Raw genomic sequence first — 23,644 nt, forward strand, 5'->3', positions numbered from 1 at the left:
CCACACGTGGTTACACATTTTTTTCTTGTGATGAGACATTTTGAGGCCTACTCTCGTAGCATATTTCAAATATACAGCATAGTATCAGTAACGATAGTCACCATGCTGTACATTACACTCCCAGGACTTCCTTATTTTATCACTGGAAGTTTGTGTCTTTTGACCCCCTTCCCCTGTTTTGCCCAGCTCCCCGTCATGCCTCCGGCAGACACCTTTCGCTTTGAGCCGTGCCTTTTGAAGCTCCAGGTTTTAAATTTTGATGAAGTCTTTGGTTGCCTGTGCCTGTGGTTTCATATCTAAGAGACCACTGCCTGGTTCAAGGTCATGGAGATTCAGACCTGTGTTTTCTTCTAGTATTGTAGTTTTGCCTAGATTTATTTTAGAGAACGTGTTTTCATTTCTGGACGATTTGCTTTTCTTCTGTTTCTGATTTTACTGCTCCATGCTTAGAGAAAGAGGTTTGCACAGCTTTTCGTTTTTTAAGTAGTTCTTGAGTTTTCTTTGTTGTCGAAGATATGGTAAACATTTTAACTATTTCCTGGCTACCCTACAGCATTGTGTATTATTTTTGTTCCGTAGTTTTTCTCTCGCTTTTTCCATATATAAATGAAACACATTATTCAATTCTATTTCTTCTTATTGTCTGCTTGGTGTTTCCATTCTGCTTGTGATTTTGTTAAAATTCCTTGTATTTGCAGTGCATTTTCTTTTCTTTTTTTTTTTAACGTTTATTTATTTTTTGAGACAGAGAGAGACAGAGCATGAACGGGGGAGGGTCAGAGAGAGAGGGAGACACAGAATCCGAAACAGGCCCCAGGCTCTGAGCTGTCAGCACAGAGCCCGACGCGGGGCTCGAACTCACGGACCGTGAGATCCTGACCTGAGCCGAAGTCGGCCGCTTAACCGACCAAGCCACCCAGGCGCCCCTTTTTTAAATGTTTATTTATTTTTGAGAGAGACAGACTGTGAGCAGGGTAGGGGCAGAGAGAGAGGGAGACACAGAATTGGAAGCAGGCTCCAGGCTCTGCGCTGTCAGTAAAGAGACCCACGGGGGGGCTCAAACCCGTGAACGGTGAGATCATGACCTGAGCCGAAGTCAGATGCTTAACCCACTGAGCCACCCAGGTGCCCCTGCAGTGCATTTTCTTTTAAATATTTCAGTTTTCCTAATGCACACGTAGTTTCCCCACAGGCCTCCTCGCTTACCTCCTCCGCTTTTACCTCGCCTCATCTTTTTTCTTTTTCTTCTCTGCCTGTTGTTCCTTCATGGTCTTCTGCTCCCATTTTGTGGAGGCTGTGTTTTCTTTCATCTTCTCGAGGATGCCAGACAGTCGCCTCTCTTGTTTCTCTGTCACACTAAATCCCTCTTAAGAAGCTGCGCCTCCTGAATCTTCAGAAATAATATTACCATTCATTTATTCTGAAATGTTTTTCTCATATGCCTGATGTTTTTGGCATTTTCTCTTTCCTTGTTCTTGAACAAGGAGATGGCTAGTGTTTGCCAAAAACCCCCATGTGTGAATTGCCCTCTGGGTTGGTTTGTAAGGCTTTTCAGCTGCAAGTAACAGTAAATCTCAATCCAGCTGATGTTTCGCTGAAAATGATTTCTCAGCGTACCTAGGAGTGGACTCAGAGCATGGTTATTTCAGCAGCTCATCGGGGTCCTCAAGGACCCAGGTTCTTTGTGTCTTTCTACCGTGCCATGCCATCCTTGTCACATAGGCTGGCTCCCTCATGGTGGCAGGTTGGATGCAGTAGCTCCAGATATCACATCCTTACCATCCAGAGCAGAAGAAAGGGACTGTTTCTTTCGTGTAGGTATCATTTTAAGAACAAGAAACCTTTTCCAGAGTCCATCCTCCCCTTAGCTGCTTTCTCCTTACATCAGCCAGAACTGGATGGTAAGCCCGACCGCAGTCATTGGCACAGGAAATGAGTCCACACAGCTGTCTTAGAACAATCAGAATTAACCTGAGTCACACAGGGGGAGACAGTAGACCCTGAATCAGAAGTTGGGCTCCACAGGCCAGGAAGGGGAGACATGGCTGTTGAATAGTTTTCCACTCATGTCTGCTGTGGTCTCGGTCCCCCATGGGCACTGGCTGGATTTCATCACAGATCCACCTACAGCAGGAGAGAGCATTGGGCTCGGTTTTCAGCTCCGGTCTCAGGATTTGTTAGGCTTTCATCTAATGTATCTCTGTGGGTCTGAAATGGAACCGTCTCCTACCTCTGTATGGCCGTCTAATGCTTTCAACAAATGTAGCTCCAAAACACGACATTCCTGGCCTCTTCCTGTCTCTGCTGTCCATCTGTATCTGCAAGGGTCTATGCCATCCTGGGACGTTTTCTCTCTCCTCTCCCCTTGAACCCACATCTCTTCTGACAGCTGTCATCTCCCAGTGGATTTAGGCCGAGAGGCACTCCTGGGGGATACGGAAGGACACTTTTCCTCCAAAGCAACTATGCAAGAGAGTGATGGCTGTGCATTGTCCTGTTGACAAAGACCTTGCCTTTTTGTAAGGGTCAGACAGTGGGAGGAGGGATTAAAAAATCTTTCAGGTTATTTTTAGGATGGGAGACCGTGTCACTCTGTGGGCAGCATAGCCTGGGGCTTCACGACAATTGCACTTTTCAGTCCAGTTCCACCGGCTTTCTCATAGGTGGAGTGGCATATCTCCCCCATTCTGGCATTCAGCTGTCTAGACTAGCTTACGTTGATGTTCTGAGTTTTCAACTCTTTCTGTACCTTTCTGTTTTCATCAGAATTGGGAAGAGACTGCAGGTGGGGGCTGCTAGGTGGTTACCATTTAAAACTGGAAGCCATGTTCATGCACTTTTCAAAGAGTGAGCTGCATGGGCCCTGTCCCATAGCCACCTGGTATCTACTTCCCCTCAATCCCCCAAAGTCACCAGGAGCCTCCACATTGTTAAAGCCAGAGGGCGCTTTGAATCCTAGTCTTACCCTGTCCTTTCTCAGCGTATGATACTGCCAACTGCTGGCTCTTCTAGTTAGTAAACTTGCATGGAGCGCTTGCTCCGTGTCAGATATTGTGCTAAGCTCTTCATATACATTACTTTATAAAATTCTTACAGCGAGCCTAGTGAGGTCAGAATTGTTTCCATTCTACGCATGAGGAAACTGAGTCTCTTGCTCATGGACTGGAAGCTAATAACCAGAAGACTCAGGAGGGAACCTTCTTAAATCTTCTCTTCCCTGGGCTTCTGTGATCTCATTTGCTCCTGGCTTTCCTGCTGTCTCTCTGGCTCCTCGTGTTCAAGCTCCTCTTCCTTAACCTGCCTCTTAAATTAAATGTATGTTTCCTAAAAGCTTTTCTTTCTCTCTTTCTGTGCCTCCTCCTGGGAAGCTTCATCCAGTCCCCTTCTGATGGCTCTTGGGTCTCCATCTCATTTCCAGATACCTTTTGTGAGTCCTGAAACCACCTATATAGCTGCCTTTGCAGCATCTTCTCTCGGAAGTGTGTGTGTGTCGTGAGAACACTTAAGATGTCTCTTAGCAATTTCCACGTATACAATACAATATTGTTATTTTTAAAGATTTTTTAAAAAATATTTTTATTTATTTTTGAGACAGAGAGAGACAGAGCATGAGCAGGGGAGGGACAGAGAGAGAGGGAGACACAGAATCTGAAGCAGGCCCCAGGCTCTGAGCTGTCAGCACAGAGCCCGACGCGGGGCTTGAACCACGAACTGTGAGATCATGACCTGAGCCGAAGTCGGATGCTTAACCGACTAAGCCACCCAGGCGCCCCTAAGATTTATTTTTTAATTTTTATTATTTAGTTATTTTAAGAGAGAGAGCGTGAGCGGAGAAGGGACAGAGAGAGAGGAAGAGAGAGAATCCCAAGCAGGCTCTGCACTGTCAGTACAGAGCCCGATGTGGGGCTCGAACCCACAAACTGTGAAATCATGACCTGAGCCGAGATCAGGAGTCAGAAGCTTAATGGACTGAGCCACCCAGGTGCCCCCACAATACAGTACTGTTGACTATAGTCACCATGCTGTACATTAGATCTCTAGAACTTATTCGTCTTCTCACTGAAAGTTTGTACCCTTTGACCAACATCTCCCATTTCCCCAGCTCCTAGCCCTTGGCAACCACCAATCTACTCTGTTTCTATGAATGTAGGTTTTTTAGATTCCACATATAAGTGAGATCATGCAGTATTTGTCTTTGTCTTTCTTCTTTCACGTAACATAATGCCCTCAAGGTTCACCCATGTTTTTGCTGATGGCACAATTTCTTTTTTTATGGGCTGAATAACATCCCTTTATATATATCATTTTCTTTTCTTTATTCATTCATCCATCAACAGACACTTAAGTTATTTCCATATCTTGGCTATTGTGAATAATGTTGCAATGAACATGAGAATGCAGATGTCTCTTCGAGATAGTGATTTAATTTTCTTGAGATGTATACTCAGCAGTGGGATTGTTGGATCATAGGGTAGTTCTATTCTTAATTTTTTGGAAAACCTCCGTGCTGTTTTCCATAATGGCTGCACCAATTTATATTCCCACCAACAATGCACAGGATTCCAGTTTCTCCACATCCGACACTTGCTATTTTCTGTTTTGTTTTGTTTTTGACAGTAGCCATCCTCACAGATCTGAGATGATATCTCATTGTGGTTTTGACTTGTGTTTTCCTGATCATTAGTGATTTTAGACATCTTTTCATGTGCTTATCGGTGATTGGTCTGTCTTCTTCGGAGAAATGTCTATCCAAATTCCCTCCCCATTTTAAATTGGGTTATTTGTAGGTTTGTTGTTGTCGAATTGCAGGAGTTCTTTATATATTCTGGATATTAACGCCTTATCAGATATATGATTAACAAATATTTTTTTTCCATTTCATAGGTTGCCTTTCATTTTGGTGATTGTTCCTTTTACTGTGCAGATGTTTTTAAGTTTGGTGGGATCCCATTTGTCTATTTTTGCTTTCATTTCCTGTGCTTTTGGCGTCACGTCGGAGAAATCATTGCCAAATCTAATGGCATGAAGCTTCCCTGTATGTTTCCTCCTGGGAGTTTATGGTTTCAGGTCTTACATTTAGGTCTGTAATTAATTTCATGTTAAATTTTGTATGTGGTATCAGGTAAGGATCCAACCTCATTCTTTCGTTCGCATGTGGACAATTAGTTTTCCCAGCACTGTTGAGTGCAAAGACTGTCCCTTCCCCATTGGGTGGGCTTGGAACCCCTATCGAAAATCATTTCATCATATCTGTGAGGGTTTATTTCTGGGCTCTCTATTCTTTTCAGTTGGCCCACATTTCTGTCTTTTTACCAGTACCAAACTGTTTGGATTATGGTGGCTTTGCAGTGTTTTGAAGTCAGAGTGTGAGGCCTCCAGCCTTGTTTTTCTTAAGATCATGTTGCTATTCATGGTCCTTTGATTTTCCATATGAATTTTAGGATTTCTTTTCTATTTCTGCAAAAAACAATTTTGTTGCAAATTGAATTGGATTTGTAAGTTGCTTTGGGTAGCCTGGACATTTTAACAATATTAAGTTTTCCACTCCATAAACACGATGTCTTTCCATTTATTTGTATCTTCTTTAATTTCTTTCAGCAATGTTTTCTGATTTTCGGTGTACAAGTCTTTCACTCCTTTGGTTAACTTTATTCCTAAATATCTTATTCTTTTTTGCTGCAATTGTAAATGGGATTGTTTTCTTAATTTCCTGTTCAGATTGTTCGTGGTTAATATGTAGAAATGGGACTGATTTTGCATGTTGACGGTGTATCCTGCAACTTTGCTGTATTCGTTTAGTAATTTTAACAGGGTCTTGTGGAAGTTTTAGGATTTTCTACATAGAGGGTTATGTCACCTGTGGACTGAAATAATTTTACTTCTTTCTTTCCAATCTGAATGCCTTTTCTTTCTTTCTCTTGTCTCAGCTCTCTGGTTAAGTTAGGACTTCAGTACTATGTTAATTAGAAGTGTTAAGAGTGGACATCCTTGCCTTGATCCTGATCTTCAAGGAAAAGCTTTCAGTTTTCCACCGTTGAGTATGTTCGCTGGGGCTTTCTCACATATGGTCTCTTCATTATATTGAGGTAGTTTCCTGCGATTCCTAGTGTTGCGGAGCGGATCAACTCTTAACCAAGACCGTTAGAAGAGTTAAGTAGGTGGTCTTCCTGCTCCTATGCTTTTTAATGCCTCCAAACCACAGAAAGTGTAGAAAGAACCTGGGGTGTTAGAACCAGCCACCACTAGTGCAGCTGGAATGCAGGGGGTGAGCAAGAAGCAGGTGGCTTGGCGCTTCGCTGGCAGAGACAGGGAAACTGAGACCTGTGAGGTGAGAGCAGGCTCCCCTCTGGTCCTAAGACAACTCAGGCCCCGCCCCTCAGGAGCTTCTGGCCCAGCCCCGCCCGCCTGGCCCCTCCCCCACCCTGCATGCCCCGCCCTTCCAGCCCCCGCCCTGCCCCACAGTGGGTTCCCATCGAGAACCGAGTGTTCCTTACTTTCAGCGCCCTGGGAGGAGGATGAGATCCGGAGGGACCGAGTGGAGCCCCAGAGTGTGTCCCTGTCGTGGCGGGAGCCCATCCCTGCCGGAGCTCCCGGGGCTAACGGCACGGAGTACGAGATCCGATACTACGAGAAGGTGAGGTGAGGTCTGGGCGGGACCTGAGGCTGCATTCCGGGCTGTGATCCTTTTCTTCACAACCTCCTCGAGGCAAAAGCCCTTCTTACTTTCCTTGTGAACACATCCGCCGGCCTCCTAAGTGGCTTTTGGCAGGCCTGAGTTTCTTCCTATCCCCCCCTCGACTCCGTGCATGGATCCCACTGCTCGTCGGCCGTCCCCTTCCCTGCCCCTCACTGGTCATCAGCTCCATTGTCACCACTTTTACCTAGTGTTTGCAGTTCACTAAGAGCTTTCTCTAGGGACTCATTCCCATCTTGTGTGGCCGGACCATATGCAATTTGCAGCCCTCTTTAAGAAAAAGAAGGCTGAAGTACCATACTCTTTCAAAATTTACAAATTGACCTACATTGGTAGGTCAGGTGGTCTGCTGGGGCTTGACCATGTGCTGGTCAATGTTTAACGCCCCACTCTCCGGAACAATGAGTGTATGAGTTATCCTGACAATTTTACTATAGAAAAAATGTGTCATATGTCGTTTACAAGGAATAAGGAAAGATGCACAGCTTCTCCATATTGTAAACCCCACATAGCCAATTGATTCTTACAGGATGCTTTTGCTGATTTTTGCTAATTTCTTGTATCTGTTGTCAATCAATAGTCGCAGTTCAACCTCGATTTGCCAAGTGGAGATATATCCCGATCCACTGTCTCCTTCCTCCTTGAATGTACTGTCTTTAAATGTGATACGTAATCTGCTGTTAAACTGCTTCTCACCTTGGTGCAAATCTTATTCCTTCAAGCGAAACCTTGCTTTCATCTTCAGCACTTAATGTGTCAGAGCTTCACTCACTCCTGAGTGACTCAGGGGACTTCTTGGCTGAGTCAGATAGTAGTTTTTGAATACTAGAAGTCTACCGAGAGCTGTGAGTTTGGGGTTGGGGGGGTTGGTGAACACAAAGGAGGAGGAACTCCTGAGTCACGGCTGGGCCATCGAGGGGGTGGGGTGCCATGGACTGAAAAGGGGGAGCAGAATCGAGGTAAGAGGATGAGTTTGATTTGGCCCATGCAGTGTTCAGGGGGCCTCTGGGACATCCAGGTGGGCTTGCAGGTCTGCAGCTCAAGGGAGAGGCCTGGCGCTGGACAGAGAGTTGGGGCCCTTTCTGCACTGGGCTAGGAGCTGAATGAAGCCAGGAGCCAGAAGAGATGGCCTAGGAAGACAGGGAGGGTGAGAAGAGGGGACAGGACGGGGCTCTGAGGAACCCTGACATTTGGGAGATGACAGAGAAGGACACTGGGAAGGAGCTGGGCCGTGCAGTAGAGTCCAGAAGCTGAGCTGGCGGATGCTCCAGGCCCTTAGGGGGTGTGAATTTGCTGGGAACAAAAAGCCTTGAAAAGAGGGTCCTGTGCAAGAGGGGCTCTGTTTGAAAGGCTTCAAGGGCGTCGCCTGGAACCCAGTGGCCACAAATCTGGGAGGCACAGTGCTCCTTATCTACGCTCTACTCTCTGGGTGCGGGTCCCGCATCCTCTGCAGAGGGGGCTTTGCTCAGGGCATATCACAGCTGCCTGGGTTGACAGCCTTGCCTCTTTCTTCCACCCGGGCCCTAGCCTGCCCGGCTCAGAAGGGCCACAGCCCTTGCCTCACTGTCTTTCAGTGGCTCATTCAAATACCTGGAAGGGAGATTCTGATTGGCCCGGTTTGGGTCAGTGTCTGCCCCATTCCTGAATACCATGGTCAAAGAACTGGGCCACATGATATCGGGAGGCTGTGGCTGTGGCAGGGGCTGTAATAAGGTGGCAGGGGGTGGGGACAGAGACAAAATGATGACAGCATCTCCAGTAGACCCCATTCTCAGACATGTTGGGGGGCAGCATGATATAGAGATAAAGCACGGGACCTGAAGGAATCAAGAAGGTGTCGTTCTGCCCCTTCCTTGATGTGACTGTCACCTATAAAAGATGGAAATACTGTTGTGAGGACTTAGGTAGTCAAGCCTCTAAAGAGTCTGCATAGCAGCTGGCAGCAAGCTGACCCTCACTCCATGACAGCTGTTGCTGTCCCCACTGTCCAGTGGGGGCCTCAGGCAAGTCTGTCTACCCCTCTGCACCCGATTCCTTATCTGTGAATTCATGCCTTGCAGGACATTGTGAAAACCAGATGACAAAGAGGAGGAAAATCTTTGTGAGCCAGCAAGGGCCGGGCAGGTGTCAGGGTTCAGTTTCTTCTTCTTTCCTCTGTGACATCAGGCCCTGCTCACCCTCTGGACTTCCAGGCCCTGATGTCCATCCCCAAGAAGGAGGATCTAGCATCTTCTCTAAAGTTTCTCTTACTGTTCTTCGCCACAAGTACCACTGAGCCCAGGTGGGAACTTGCGTGGAGAGAGGGGTTGGAGAAGCTGTGGAAGAAATGGATGGAGCCCTCCCCAGACTGTCGGAGTCAGCTTCTTCCGCCTGGTCCCTGCTCACCTGAGGGCTCTTCTCCCTTCTCCGCCTCCCCACTCCTTTCCCCTGTCATTCTCCAAGGAGCGTGGGTCTGGCCCTGGGTCCAGGCCTCACTTCTTGGTCCTTCCTCAGGGTCAGAGTGAGCAGACTTACTCCACGGTGAAGACAGGGGCACCCGCGGTCACTGTCACCAACCTGAAGCCGGCTACCCGCTACGTCTTTCAGATCCGGGCGGCTTCCCCGGGGCCCTCCTGGGAGACTCAGAGCTTCAATCCCTCCATTGAAGTGCAGACCCCAGGGGAGGGTAAGTGACGTGTGTGTATGTGGAAAGGGCTCCGGGCAGAGAAAACTCAGGCGTGGGGCTGGGGCAGGGGGACAGACTGGGGAGGGGGTGGTCCTCTGTGCAATTAAGGGAGCCCGCAGAACCGCTCAATTACAACCTAAATAGTTACTGAACTTGGAATCCGCTGACTGGGGCCTATTCAGTGACATGAATAAGTTGGGGGTGGGGAGGCCTGTCCTGGGGGAGCCCATAGGGGAGGTGCTCACGAGCAACTCTAACCCATGTCTCCAGCTGGAGTCTCCCAGCCTCTCAAGACCTCTCACGTCTTGTAGAAACATGCTGTGCCCTCTCCAAGATTCTTGACTATTTTTTGGGGAGGAGTTTCAGTCTCATGGTCACTTCTTGCTCGGATGGCTAAATGCTTTCCCATTCTGCTGCTTTCCCTCTGCCGTGATACAGACTCACACACAGGATGTCATTCCTTTCCCCACCAGGCCCTGGAGCGAGAGGCAGGCTTCCGTGAAGGCTGGGGCCCCAAAGGGGCTGCCCTGCAGCAATAAACAAAACACAACAAGAATTGTACCCATTCAATGGGGGAATTGTGCGGTACATGACTAATTCCTCCAATAAAGCTGTCATCAAGACAAAACAAGACAAAACAAAACAAAAGCTGTACATCAGACATCAGATCCCCTGATTCTAAAACTGTGCCGGCTTCTCCGTGGTATTGTGCTGCCCACTTCCTCCTTTCACCTCCCTCCCCTGGCTCCTCTTCTCCCCACACCCCCTCCACCCCCAAACTCCCTTTCATGGTGAGCGATGAGCAGCTTAGCTCTGGCTTTGGTGGTTTTGCCAGCTGCTAACCCCACCCTCAGGATCTCACCTCTATCTACCCCGAGCAGTTCATGAAAGTATTTTCCTGGACAAAGGCGGTTCCCCCTAAGAGGCATTCTGACACCAGCTGTCAAGATAATAATTCTTTCCAACCTGCTACACGAGTCTAATCCAAGATAGGAAGAGCTCTGAGCCCAAAGGGAGGTGGAGATAAAATGTAGAGGGAGTCAGGCTTCTGGGAAAAGAGACGGTACTTCTTGCTTGAATGCCTGTCTGTGCCAGACCTCGGCCAGGTGCTGGCGAGAGGAGATTAGAGCTCTGTCTTGAAGGCTAGGGAGCATTTGAATGCCAAGACGCGCAGGGGAGGCATTTCGGGTAGAAGAATCCACCTGAACAAAGGCTCACGGGCTGGGCTGGAGTGGGCGTGGTGGGGGCAGGAGCTGGGGGCTGGCTGGTCGCTGAAAAGGGCTGAGGGTTTCCATTCATTTGGTGCTTCTCAGTGAGTAGACACTGCTCGGACCCGCAGCCCCCTTTGCTGTGGTCCTGGTTCTGCGGGAATGGGCTTCCCAGTCTGCAGAGCACTTCTTCCAGTGAGCTGTGATCCCAGCTCAGGAGCACAATGAGGGACGGTGCTTCAGCACTGTATCAGTTATCCATTGCCGCGTGACAAATTACCCCCAAGCGAGTAGCCGCGAACGGCAGACATTTATTCTCTCGTGGTTTTTGTGGGCCAGGCATCTGGGTGTGGCTTAGCTAGGTGCCGCTGGCTCAGGGTCCCTCGTGGCTGCGGTCATCTCAAGGCCTAATGGGGAGAGAATCTGCCTCCCAACTCAGGTTCTCACTGGCTGTTCGCTGGGGGCACGTGGTTCTCTGCCTCTTGGGCTTCTCCCTAGGGCTCTGCATAACACAGCATCTAGATTCTTCCTGAGACAGTGACAGAGAGAGAGGGTGCCCGAGACAAGCTGCAGTCTCTTGTCACCTCATCTTGGAGGTGACATCCCATCACTTTGGCTGCATTGTTTGTTAGAAACAAGTCGCTATGTCAAACCCATACTCAAGGGGACTAAGTAATACCAGGAGGTAGAGAATCCAGCGGGGACATCTCAGAGGCCACCTTCCACAACTGCCCTGTCTCCATTTCCATGTCCACCCAGATACCTCATTCCACATAGTTCTTGGCAACTCCGCCCACCTCTGGCCTGACCAGACCCCAGGCCATGTCCCCACCTCTGGGAACATGGGCTCTAAAATCCCCCCTTTGACCATGGCCTTGTTGGCCCCTAACTCTCCCTCCCTTTTCTGTCCCTTGTCACTTGACTGTGACATCTTCCCAACAGCCCTGGGGCTCCGACCTCATATCCCAGGCTGTCACCCCCCTTCTGGCCCCATGTCACTCCAGGCGCTACAGATCCTCCCTGGGGAAATGCTCCCCAGCTGTGCTGGCCCTCACTGCCCGGACGCTGTGCTGCACTTGTGTTCCTCCTCCCGGAGCCCAGAGCCAGCGCAAGTCCTGTGTCCCACGTCTCATCTCATCTCAGTGGAGTCTTCAGGGCTGCATAGCATCTCCCCCATTCTCGATAGTTTCCCCAAACCTGCACCTCTCTCGCGCACCTCCTGTCCATCCCTGCTCCCGGCCGCAGATACTTCCAGCCCTTCCCCCTCAGGCAGGAACCCTGCCCATTGCTCCCTGGCTCCCTGTCACCCTCAGGATGAAGTTCCCACTTCTTGGCCTGGCATCCCAGGCCCTCCGGGTGCTCTCTCCTCCCCCAGTTCCCATTTTCCTCCCGCTGTCCAGCTTCACATCTTGGCGCTCTCAGCCTTCTGTGGTCTGTATCCCAGCCCCACAGGATGGCTTGCCGTTTTCCAGACCCAGCATGTGCGTCTGAGCACCACCCAGACCTTTTCCGATCTCCCAGGCCCAGAGCAGATGTCACGTCTCTTCTGCGAAGCCTTCCTCACTGGCTTTTAGGAAGAAACGAGCATGCCTCTGCTCAGCAGTCTGTTTCTGTTGTCATTCTGCAGTTAGGATTTTTGTTTCTGTCTCTCCCACTGGTCTGGACACTCCTCCAGGGCAGGGATTCTGGCTCATTCATCACTGTCTCCCCAGTACTGGCGCCAGCCTGTCACGCATGTTGGATGGATGGATAGATGGAGTTGAGAGCCTGGGGTCCTTTAGGCCACTCTCTTGGGGACATAGTTCAAAGTGGAGGCTTTTGGAATCAGGTTCAGACCTCCGGCTCACCATGTATTAGTCGTGGCACCTTGGGCCTATCACACAACTTTTCTCAATGTCAGTTTCCTCAGCTATAAAATGGAGACACCACCGCCTTACCTGCTTGTTGTGACAATGAAACAGGACCATTTAGTTAAGGCACGTGACACGGTGCCCTGAATGGAGTAAGTGTGTATTAAACGTTAACTCACGTTGCAATTGTCGGTGGATGGTCTGGATGGGGCTGGGGAGCTCAGGTGAGAGGCCGTGCCCCCTGCAGAGCTATGTTAAGTCAGTGCCCTTCGGAAAGGCAGAAGGAGAGGTGCAGCCCTGCCTGTCTGGACCCCTGGTCCTCTGTCTCCGAACTGGACTGCCGTGGAGGTGCCCGGCCCTGAGACAGGAGGAAGCTCCAGGTGCCAGTGTGGTTGGTGGGGCTGCCTTGGTCCCTCTGCTGTGGGAGCTGGGGCCAAGTGCAGAGGTGCTGTGGGGGGTGGGCAGGAGTCTGCAGTGGGGCCCCCCCAGGAGCCTGGTCCTCTGCCTGCCTCAGCCTCGCGGTTTACCCCCAGCTGCCTCAGGGTCCAGGGACCACAGCCCTGCGGTCGTCGTCACGGTGGTGACCGTCTCAGCCCTCCTCGTCGTGGGCTCTGTGATGAGCGTGCTGGCCATGTGGAGGAGGTAGGTGGCCGCTCCCAGCCTGGCTGGCCCCTGGTGGGTCGTGTCCCCGTGCGCACTAACATGTGCTCACGGCCCCTGTGTCTGTACCTGCATTTGCGCACATGCAGATCTGCACACGCAAGCATACTGCTGTGTAGATCCAGGCTTGGCTCGCACGGGCCCCGGCCCCTCCCCCGCTCGCTGCTCCCGCAGCAGCCAGCATTGCAGCTAGCTCAGCCGCTCTGGGATGAAGGGGATTTAGCTCCTTAACTCATTAAATGTCAGAAGGCATCACTGAGGATGGAATCAAGCGCCAGCTGCTCCAGTGTGATTAGGGTTCTCCTGAGGCGCTCAGAGGCCCCCCAGCCCCTGCCCGCCAGAGATCCGGAGGCCCTCGAACACAGGCGAAGGGAAGAAAGGCAGAAATTGCGTGTGGGAGGGGGGAGGACAGGGAGGGAAACTCATAAACCAGAACCCACCCCCCCAACGCTCAGCAGAAGGAAGCTTGTAGGAGAGTGGGCAGAGAAGGGGGGTGGGAGGAGGAGAAAGGATGTGGAGCTTGAGTTTGGTTCAGAGAAGATTCCAGTCCTTTTGCATTCAGCAGAAACCTCACAGCGTGTATTTGCCCCTTCTCCCCACGGCCACACTGCTGCACGCAGAGGTGCCAGGCTGGGGCTGAGGTCGGCAGACTTGAGGGTTGGAAAGTCTGCGTGTGATGGGCTGGAGCGGGGGTAGCAGAGGAGAGTGATGGCTGGTCAGGGAGCCGCATCCCAGCACATCTCAGCATCCCGGAACTGCCTGTGGGTTGAAGGGACAGCGAGCACTCACCCGGCACTGTCTGTGTGGCCTTGAATGAGGCACTGCAAGCGACTGAGGAGGGGAGGGCCTTGACCTGTGGGTCTGGGAGCCAGCTCTGCCTGGGCCAGGACAGTCAGGGAGGCAGGACAGGAGTAGTGAGCCCCTTTCCAGTGCTCAGACGCCCAAATTGGACCAGTTGGAAAAGCTGGAATGTCCAGGAGCCAAGAGCCTCTTGTCCTGGCTGGGAGCTTAAGGGCTCAGGGAGACGGGAGGAGGAGCAGGGAGAGAGGGGCATAAGGAGCACCCCTCCAGGCAGGGACTGTGCAGGACAGGAGTAGCTGCCCAGGAGCACCTTGGAGACAGATGCACTAGGGTGGGCAGAGTAAGCCACGGTCGGTCTCAAAACCCACTCAAAATCCAATGGCACTGAAGTGGAGGTGGGGAGAGCCTGCTGGTCTCATGCCAATGGGCATGGCACCTGTCCGGCGCGTCCAGCCACCTCTGCAGGCTGGTGTCTGATGTCTGCAGTGCTTGCTCTGTGCACGGTCTCCCCGCCTCCACTTCCTCTCCCCGCTCCATCCTGGCCCATCCCCCTTCTCACCAGAGGGTGTTGTCCAGTGGAAGCTTCTGGATTTCTCTACGACTCCTCCATCCACTCAGTCTTGCCCCCTTCCATTCCACCCACCTCTCCTGGATGATCCCTTCATTCATGGAAGCAGGTCCCCACTCTAGGAGACTTCAGTAGCTATTGGATGACTGGTGGCTTATTGGGACTTATAATGGACAGCCCTTGGCTTATTGGTTCTTGAACTTCCTCATTCCCAAGGACCTTTTCTTCTGTTCCACCTCTACGTCCCTCTCCCAGATGCTGCCATGGACCTGGCCATCGCCCCAGATACGGAGTCCAGCTCTTGCACGTGTGCCCCGCAGGTGCCCTGTCCTTGCAGCTTGCCCCCTCGGCCGCATTGGTTGCACCTGCTCCTTCACTGCATCATTGCCGCCCCCCAGCTCCTCACCCCCAAGTCTGCACACCTACCTGTCTCTGCACCCACCCGCCCCCTCCCTTTGCTCTAGAGGAGGTGCCTTCCTCCTGCTCCTTCCCACTGTGATCCGAACCCCACCCCTTCTCGCCATCGCAGGAACCCATACTATTTCTAGTGCCCCCCCCTCCCCCCGCCCCACATAACAGCTGACATTTATTGACTGCTTAGCAAGCTCTGTGCAACAGTGCTGTATCAGGTAGGGTTGTCTTGATCCTGATTTTATTAAAGAGAAATCCCAGCCTCCCTGTCCCGCAGCTACCAAGTGGAGGGGCTGGGAAGCCAGTCTGTGCATGAGGTTCCAGAGCCTGGACTACTGACCACCATCGTGACCATTTTATCCTAAATGGCAGCCTTTTCCCCTTTTCCCATCTGTACAGAAGGGTGATCTTCTCTCTCCAGTCTCCCTAACCGCCCCTCCTTGGAGCCTTCACGCCGTCTCTCTCCTCTGCTCCACTTTCTCTTTCCTTCGTTCCTGTGACAGTGTCACCCCTGATTTCCTTTCTGTTTCCCTTTGGCTTCTCTGGTGGTTCTTTTGTGGTGTCCTCCATGGCTCCTTTCCTCTCTACCCGATCTCTCAGTGTTGGGGTCCTCAGACTCGTTCACAGTCCCCCTTCCCAGGCTCTGTCATCTTCCTGGACAATGCCCCCAGCTCCCAAACTTGTATCTCCAGAGCAGACCCCTCCTCCAAACCCCCCACACTCCTTTCTAACTCCTTACTCCTCACCCCTCCCTGCCTACTCTGTAGGCTCAGCAGACCCTACCGGCTCAGCACGAGCCCTTTGCCACCCCGTCCTGGTAAACGGCACCACTATGAACAGGTGGGCAAACCAGAACACCAAGAGTCATTCCTCCCTTCTCTCTCCCCCTTTCTGCCTTCTAGCAGTCCCTGAGTCCTGTGCCCCTGTCACCTAAACGTCACTTGTGTCCTCTTGCTTTTTGTTCTCTGTGTCCACACTCACCCTGTAGGCTGAGCCACGGCCAGCTCCTGCGGGGCCACAGCTGCAGCTAGGATGATATTTCTAAAATACAGATTGAGTCATGACACCTCGGCACCCCAGGGGCTCTCCTCTGGGCCAGCAAGGCCCTGCCTCAGGGGCCCCAAACGCCAGTCTGTGGTGCTTTTGATGGTGATGCCGTACTTTGGTCCATGACTGCCTCTGCAGGAAGCCGCCCTTGATGGTCTAGGGGGTCAGGTCCCTCCGCCGTGTGTTCTCACAACGTTGTGCCCTTCTCCCCTGCTGGTACCTGTGAGCGGGCTTGTGACTGATGCTCAGTGCTTGTTTCCCTGGCTAGACCAAGGCCCCCCTGAGTGCAAGGGCCATCTGAATTGCTCACCGGTAGGCAGGCAGGCAGCTTGGGTTCAAAGTCGGGGGTATGGATTTGGGTGCCTCTGGATTTGCAAGAACGTGCATTGTGTCTCAGAGCGAAAATAATTAGGAATAATTAGGATGAGGGGTTAGGTCTGGGGCTAGGGTTATAGGTTGACTGCTTTCAAAGCAGGACAAGCAAGATCTGGGGCACAGATCTTGTGGTTTGGAAGGGATAAGGAGCTGCCACCCTGGGCGCTGGTGAGATGGGAAGGGGATGCTGCCCAGCTCAGAGAAGGACTCTGCACCTCCGCAGGCCCTGCCCCTATGGCAAAGGAGGTCAGGATGCCCACGACGAGGAGGAGCTGTACTTCCACTGTGAGTTGTTGCCTGGCCCCTCCTTAGCCCTCTTCCTTGCTGTGCTTGCGTAACTGCTCCCGCCCCGGCCACGGGCCCCCTTCCTCGGGCACATCTCTGTCTCTCTCTGCATTGCAGTCAAAGTCCCGACACGCCGCACGTTCTTAGACCCCCAGAGCTGTGGGGACCCGCTGCAGGCTGTTCATCTGTTTGCCAAGGAGCTGGATGCAAAAACCGTCACACTGGAGAGAAGCCTTGGAGCAGGCAAGCTGGGCTTCCAGGGACCCTTGTACAGCCCAAGAACCGCCCCCCCCCCCTTCTACTCCATCCCACCTCCATCCTGCAAGCCCGCCTCTGCCCCGAGGCCCTCCCCCATTTCTGGAAGCCCTGCCTTCACCCCAGTCCCCACCTGGCCAGGAGGCCCCAGCTCCACACCAAACGGGACCTCCGCCCACCAGGTTCCAGGGAAGGGGATGGCAGAGGAGTCCGTGACCCTGCCTTCCTACCCTCCCTGTCCCCAAGGTCACTGAGACCTCCCCGCTCCTGCCCTTTTCTAGCTGGCCTCTGCAGACTGCCACTGGCAGAGGTTTAGTCCCGGGCCTTCATGGGGCAGTGGGGAGGGGCCATTGCAAACTTGGGACCAGACAACCAAACCTCAGTTTTTGTCCTGGCTCTACCTCTGCCCAGTTGTGTGACCAGGGGCGCGTGCCCTTTCTGCTCCAAACCTGTTTCTTGTCTGTAAAATGGGTGCAATAGCTGCCTCATGCAGAGCCGAGGTGGGGACTCTGCAGCCCTCAGCACCCCGGCCTGGCTCCTAGCAGGTGTTTTGCTCTCTGCTGTTCAGTCTCCTGGCCTCCTTCCTTCCCATCTGCAAACCCTCAGCCCCTGGGCTCAGAGAAGGCAGCCACTTTTACCAGGAGCCAGACACTGTCCCCGACACTGTTGCCAGACCCACTGGATAGAAGCCAGAAAGGGGTAGTGTGGCAGAGGAGATGTCATCGTCACCCTTCCTGGGTCACCCTGGGCTTTAATAGCCTTTGATACGCTTGCATGTGCAGTATCCTCTCTGTGAGTCTTTGAAATCTCCTGCTGAGGCGGGCTGGGAGGAACCCCCATTTCACAGGGAAGAAAATCGAGGCCCAGAGAGGAAAGAGAGGAAGCCCACGTCACATTGCTGGTACTCGGTTTACATGATTTGAACTCGGGAGCTCTGAGTCCCAGGTCAAGAAGAGCCTGTGATCCAAAAGTTGCTTTCGCCTCAGCTCACCCTGCCTGGGTTGGCCGGGGGCGGATGACCTCCGGGGGACTGTCTGAGGTGCTGTTTCCTCACAGGGCGGTTCGGGGAGCTGTCCTTCGGCTGTCTGCAGCTCCCTGGCCGCCAGGAGCTCCCCGTGGCTGTGCACACGCTGAGGGACGGCTGCTCCGACTCTCAGAGGCTCAGCTTCCTGGCCGAGGCCCTCACCCTGGGCCAGTTCGACCATGGCCACGTCGTGCGGCTGGAGGGTGTCGTCACCCGAGGTAAGGCCCTGTGCTCCGCAAGTATGGGGGTGGACACGGGGTGGAGGTGGGGTGCCCTTCCTTCAGCCATGGAAGGCTTAGGCCCTTCCTAGGCCGCCCAGGATGGAGAGAAGGCCTCAGCTTGCTTTTACTGACTCAGGGGGGCCCTTCCGACCCTGAAAGGCCTTTCTGACCTGCAGTGACTCTGTGGGGTGGATCGCCTGGACCTTGGGTGATCTTTCTTAGCAAACTTATTGCAGCTCCTGACCGTGGTCCTCCTACGGAGGTCTCCTCTTCTGTTCTTTGGCATAGAGGATCCTGGGCCCCACAGGAGGGTGGCACGACTGGGGAAACTTGTTTCTGGCCGTCTTGGCCCCGGGCTGGGGCCCAGGTGGGGGAGCACGTGTGCAGGCAGAGGGGAGCAGGCAGCTCAGTGGGTGTGTTCCCCTTCCCTGGGCACAGGAAGCACCTTGATGATCGTCACCGAGTACATGAGCCATGGGGCCCTCGACGGCTTCCTGAGGGTGAGTGGCCTGGGTCGCTGGGGTGGGGGAGGGTACTGATAGCCATGTTATTCTTCGTCCCCTCACTTTTCTCTTTGGTGGGACTTGCACTTGGCATCATTCCCTAAAAAGGTGCCCACTGGCCAGGCTGGCCTGGTGGGTCACAGGGCAAACCCAGAGAGGGCCAGGTGACTTCCCTGAGGTCACACAGCACCAGGGAACTGAGTGTGTAGCACTTCCTCCCACAGCGGCATGAAGGCCAGCTGGTGGCCGGGCAGCTGATGGGGCTGCTGCCCGGGCTGGCGTCAGCCATGAAGTACCTGTCGGAAATGGGCTACGTTCACCGGGGCCTGGCGGCCCGCCGTGTGCTGGTCAGCAGTGGCCTTATCTGCAAGATCTCTGGCTTTGGGCGGGGGCCCCGGGACCGAGCGGAGGCCGTCTACACCACCATGGTGAGGATTCCCGTCTCCCAGACAGACCTGCCCATCAGACTGCACCAGAGTCCCCCTCACCCGCTTCTCCCCTCTTCCTGGCTGTGTCGAGGCCGCTGCCTGCAATCCCGTCCCTGACCCCAGTTGGTCCCGAGTAAAGGCCAGCGTGGGCCTCATTTTCTGGTCAGCTTATGTGCCTTCCCCAGACGTGCAGCTGAGAGGATGGCAGGCGGGGCTGGATCTGGGGCTGTGTGGGGCGGGGAGCCCCGGGTGTACTTGGGCCGGTCCCTTCCTGCCCCTGACGTGCTTGTCCGTCCACAGAGCGGCCGGAGCCCGGCACTGTGGGCCGCCCCTGAGACGCTTCAGTTTGGACACTTCAGCTCTGCCAGTGATGTGTGGAGCTTTGGTGTCGTCATGTGGGAGGTGATGGCCTTTGGGGAGCGGCCCTACTGGGACATGTCTGGCCAAGACGTGAGTGACCTCAGGCCCCAACTTCCTGACCCCTGCCCAGTGACCCTTGAGCTCCTAGCCTGAGACCCCACTTCACTGTCTGCTTGCTTCCGGTCTTGCCTGGCCACTGCCTGAGTCTTCCTCGGGATGGGACGTGTACATGCGTTGGAGGGACTTAAAGCTTCCTGTCTGCCCCTCACCTTCGTGGCCCAGGTGATCAAGGCAGTGGAGGATGGCTTCCGGCTGCCACCCCCCAGGAACTGCCCCTCCCCCCTCCATCGACTGATGCTTGACTGCTGGCAGAAGGACCCAGGCGAGCGACCCAGGTTCTCCCAGATCCACAGCATCCTGAGCAAGATGGCGCAGGACCCAGAACCCCCAAAGTGTGCCGCGACCACTTCTCCCAGGTACAGCCGATGCCTCGTTTGTCACAGGCACATTCCCGCCTATCCCCAACCACGCCAGATCCGGCCGGCCGACCTCTCACTCTCCGTGAGTGGCCTCCCCGCATGGCCCACATCCACCTGCCCCACCTGTCCTGCTCCCCCCCCACCCCGTCCTCCCCCACCTGTCCAGCTATGCCTGCTCACCCAGTTGCCCCAGATAGAGCTAATACTCTGCCTGCCTCAGACTCATGTACATTTTCATCCATCTCAGTCACTCTGCTTGTCCTGGGTTTTGCCTCACACATCCCAGTACAGTGGTCACTGACTGGGTGAATGTGTGTGGAAATAGTTCTAACAAGCTTGTAGTTCCAATAAATAGAATAAGTGAAATGAGTATTAGTTGCCTCGATATAATATAGGTCACCTCCCAGACCGTCTGAGGTGTGTCCTATCCCCCAGACTGTTCCAGATCCTCCCAGTACCTTTGGCTGGCTCAGGTGCAATCCTCTCTCTACCTACCTGACTGGTATCTTGAAACCCTCACCTGCTCTGGGGGTGCCTCATGCTCCATGCAGCCACGTCCGCCCTGGGGCTGGGTCGCCTTCCCCGTCTCCTGTCCTCTCTCAGGTGGCCTCTCCTCAGGAGAGTGACCAGGTCTGGGCACCAGATCCCTGCTGTCAACTGACCACAGCCCCTCTGCTTCCCAGGCCTCCCACCCCCCTGGCAGACCGTGCCTTCTCCACCTTTCCCACCTTTGGCTCCGTGGGCGCATGGCTGGAGGCCCTGGACCTGGGCCGCTACAAGGACAGCTTTGCTGCAGGTGGCTTTGGGAGCCTGGAGGCCGTGGCTGCCATGGGCGCCCAGTGAGTCCGAGGAACCCCGGGGGCCCTGCCCCTATCTACCCGGGACCCCCCCCCTCACCCCCTGCCTGTCCTAATTCCAGACCCTTCCCCTGTCCCCACAGAGGGAGGGAGAGTGGAAGAGGGCTGAGCCTGCTGGGTCTGACCGGCCCTTCTTTCAGGGACCTGGTGAGCCTGGGCATCTCTTCGGCCGAACACCGGGAGGCCCTCCTCAGCGGGATCAGTGCGCTGCGGGCGCGAGTGCTCCAGATGCAAGGCCAGGGGGTGCAGGTGTGAGCGGCCCCAGCCCTGCCAAGGACCCTGGCCAGCTGCGCTCCACGGGTGTGGAAGTGAGCATGCTCTCCCTGCACTCGGGCCCAGAGCTTGTTCGGGACCGCGGTCCCCCCATTCCTCTGCCTACCCTTCCCATTTCCCCAGTCTGGACACCTTGGCTGCTGACTCTGTCCCCCGGGGCCAAAGGGTTTAAATCCCTGGGGAGAACCCCTGAGATTTGGTCCCAGAGACCAAGGTGGTCAGGGCGGGGAGGGGAAATGTAGCTTTAAATCACCTGGTTCATGTTTTTCTGTCTTCCACACCCACTGGGGCCTGGGGCCTACCCCAGTGGGTGCCCCTTTGCCCCACAGACCCATTGGCCGGTTGGCAGCACAGGCCCCTAATGGGCTTCCGTGAGACCTGGCGAGGACCCCAACTGCCCGCAGCCCGTCCTGAAGGGCCTGCGCTTGGGCTCGGCCCTGTCTGCATACTGGTCCTGAGGCTCAGGCAGCAGAGGTGGTGCTGAACTCAGGGGCTGGACCCCAAGGGCCCTAGACTCAGGAGCTGATTTCTGCTTCCCCTGCCCTTGGGCTGACAGTTCAGGGTGAGGGTGAGGGTCCTGACTAGGCCATCAAGGTCCTGGTGCTCCCCTGAGACCCATCGTGGCCTCCCCTTTGCATTCCTTTTATACATTCACTGGTTGGACATCTGCAGAGAGCATGAGGGGAGACATCTTCTCTTCAGAGGACCCGTGAACTTTGCTTTCCAGCCTCAGAGGTGGACTTTCTCTCTCTGACAGGCTCTGAGCCGCACTGTGCAGATAGGAAAAACCGAGGCCTGTTGAGGAGTCAGGGCCAGGGCTGGAGTTAGAACCCATGCCCCCAGCTCCCAGTCTAGGGATGAGGTTGGCTCTGGAGAGAGGGTCCTTGGTCCTATCTTGTGACACCAACACTCTCCCCCCAAGGTAGCCCAGGGGTGCTCTGAGGTGACCCCTTCTTGCAAATTCTGTCTCCTGGCCACCACTCAGCCTCCCGTGGGAGAGCGCATTCTCCCTCTGGCAGGAGTGGCCACACTGAGCTAACTCCTGAGTTCCTTATCCAGAAGGGCTTGCCAGAGGCAGTGGTGATCGTGAGGCCGGGGCTTTCACAGGATGGCAGGAAGGCAGCTGGATCTGGACAGGGTCCCAGGGGCTGAGTTTGTCCAGGACATCCCTGGCATATGCCTACTCTGGGTTTGGCTGTATGTGGGGTGAGATGGGTGGGAAGGAGGAGGGTGTGAATGAGACACAGAGCTGGCCTGGCCCTTGGAGGGCTCAGCTTAAGTGGGGAGATGAGCTCGGGCATCGAGAAGTACTACAGATGCACCTTCCAAAAATACCCCAGGCCCCACGGGAGACCTCGGGGTCTGTGGGCCGTTGGGCCAGAGGGCAGATGGACACTCATGATTTGTGTACACGGAGGTGTGTCTGGAAGGGCTTCTTGGCTGAGAGCAGATGCATAAGGCCTGGAAGGTGGGTGTGGGGGCTGTCTTTCCTTAACGTGGGTGGAGTTTTGCACAGGTCAAGGCGGAGGGCCTAGGACAGGAGGCATCCAAGCAGAGGGGCCAGCATGAGGAGGAGGCTGGAGGCTGGAAGATGCAGCGCATTTTTGGGGAGCGCCCATGGTGGGGGACGGTGCCTCACAGCAGTGCCTTTGGCCTCACCCTGCCAGAAGCTGCTCTTCTCTCCTTGGAGCCCCTCCCTCTGCCCCGACCTCCTAAGCACTGCCCCAGTCAGTGACTTTGAGGATATAGCGGTGGTAGGGTGGCCGGCAGGGTGGGGGGGAGCTTGAGATCCTGCTTCTACCTTTGACGGGGCTGGAGGGTCTGGCCCCTTGCCAGGTGCCCTCCAGGCTCGCCCCTCCCCCCACCCAAGCTTGGAAAGGACCAGTGTCCCTTCTTGGGTGGAGGGTGCCTCATCCCCATCTCTAGCTACATCAATCATGCTCTGAAGGTCCCAGGCCCCTCCCCATCCCCTAGCTGTTCTGCAGAAGGGCCCTCTGGCTGTGGTGACAGGACTTCGGTGTCCAGGGTAGACCTCCCCTCCACCGAGGAGCGAGGTCCCGTAATCCTGAGGGCTCCCAGGCCTCTGCCCTGTGCAGATGCAGGCCGATGGCTCTCTGGGAGCCCTTACAGATCTATTTTTGTATGGAATTTATTCACTGGACAGAGGGAAGTGGCCTGCAACCCTCCGGCTCCCCCATCTGAGCCCATCCAGGGAGGGCAGGGGCTGGCTGGGGATGCAGTTCCTTTGACTAATTCTGGAGATGTTTTTATATTTCCTGGGTTCTATATGCAGGACAAAATAATAAAAACTTGTCTGTGATATGGTACCTCTTTCAGCGACAGTTGCTTAACTGTTAAGAGCTTATGTGGGGAGGGTTTCCACACTCCCCCAACTCCCCGTGGGGTGTCTCCAGAGTGTGTGTCTGAGGTCTGTGAGATTAATTGAATGACTCCTGCCATGGAAGGCTTCCCAGTCTAGCGAGGGCAGCCTGGTCTCAGAAGTAGCAAACCAAAGAAGGCTTCCACCCCTCCCCACCCCCCCCACCCCCGCCCACCAGGCAACACTCAGGTGATGGTGCCATTTTCTGAGCTAGACAGTCACGGGGAGGGGAGCAGGTCGGGTAAGGTGTGTGCGGGGAAGGCGGGAAATGACACACTAGATTTTAGATGTGTTTGAGGT

The 23,644-nt window shown here is 54.1% G+C and overlaps 1 protein-coding gene across 4 annotated transcripts in view; it reads left to right on the plus strand.

The window, feature by feature from the left end:
* EPHA10 (EPH receptor A10) overlaps positions 1-23,291 on the plus strand; it is a 38,910-nt gene extending 15,619 nt beyond the window's left edge. For 2 of the 4 annotated variants that reach the window (XM_053897333.1, XM_053897345.1), the window contains 12 exons: positions 6,501-6,634; positions 9,188-9,359; positions 12,951-13,059; positions 16,503-16,564; positions 16,682-16,807; positions 17,876-18,061; positions 18,503-18,564; positions 18,777-18,995; positions 19,296-19,445; positions 19,638-19,831; positions 20,518-20,673; positions 20,832-23,291. In XM_053897333.1, the coding sequence (XP_053753308.1) occupies positions 6,501-6,634; positions 9,188-9,359; positions 12,951-13,059; positions 16,503-16,564; positions 16,682-16,807; positions 17,876-18,061; positions 18,503-18,564; positions 18,777-18,995; positions 19,296-19,445; positions 19,638-19,831; positions 20,518-20,673; positions 20,832-20,946 (1,685 nt within the window). In that variant the 3' untranslated portion in view covers positions 20,947-23,291. The remainder of the gene's footprint in view (positions 1-6,500; positions 6,635-9,187; positions 9,360-12,950; positions 13,060-16,502; positions 16,565-16,681; positions 16,808-17,875; positions 18,062-18,502; positions 18,565-18,776; positions 18,996-19,295; positions 19,446-19,637; positions 19,832-20,517; positions 20,674-20,831) is intronic. The other 2 variants (XM_053897342.1, XM_019430260.2) reach the window with 2 other exon arrangements.
* The last annotated feature ends 353 nt before the right edge of the window (positions 23,292-23,644 follow it).

Source organism: Panthera pardus, unplaced genomic scaffold (assembly GCF_024362965.1).
Source record: "Panthera pardus isolate Hobbes unplaced genomic scaffold, ASM2436296v1 HiC_scaffold_11, whole genome shotgun sequence".
In the NCBI taxonomy this organism is placed as follows: domain Eukaryota; kingdom Metazoa; phylum Chordata; class Mammalia; order Carnivora; family Felidae; genus Panthera; species Panthera pardus.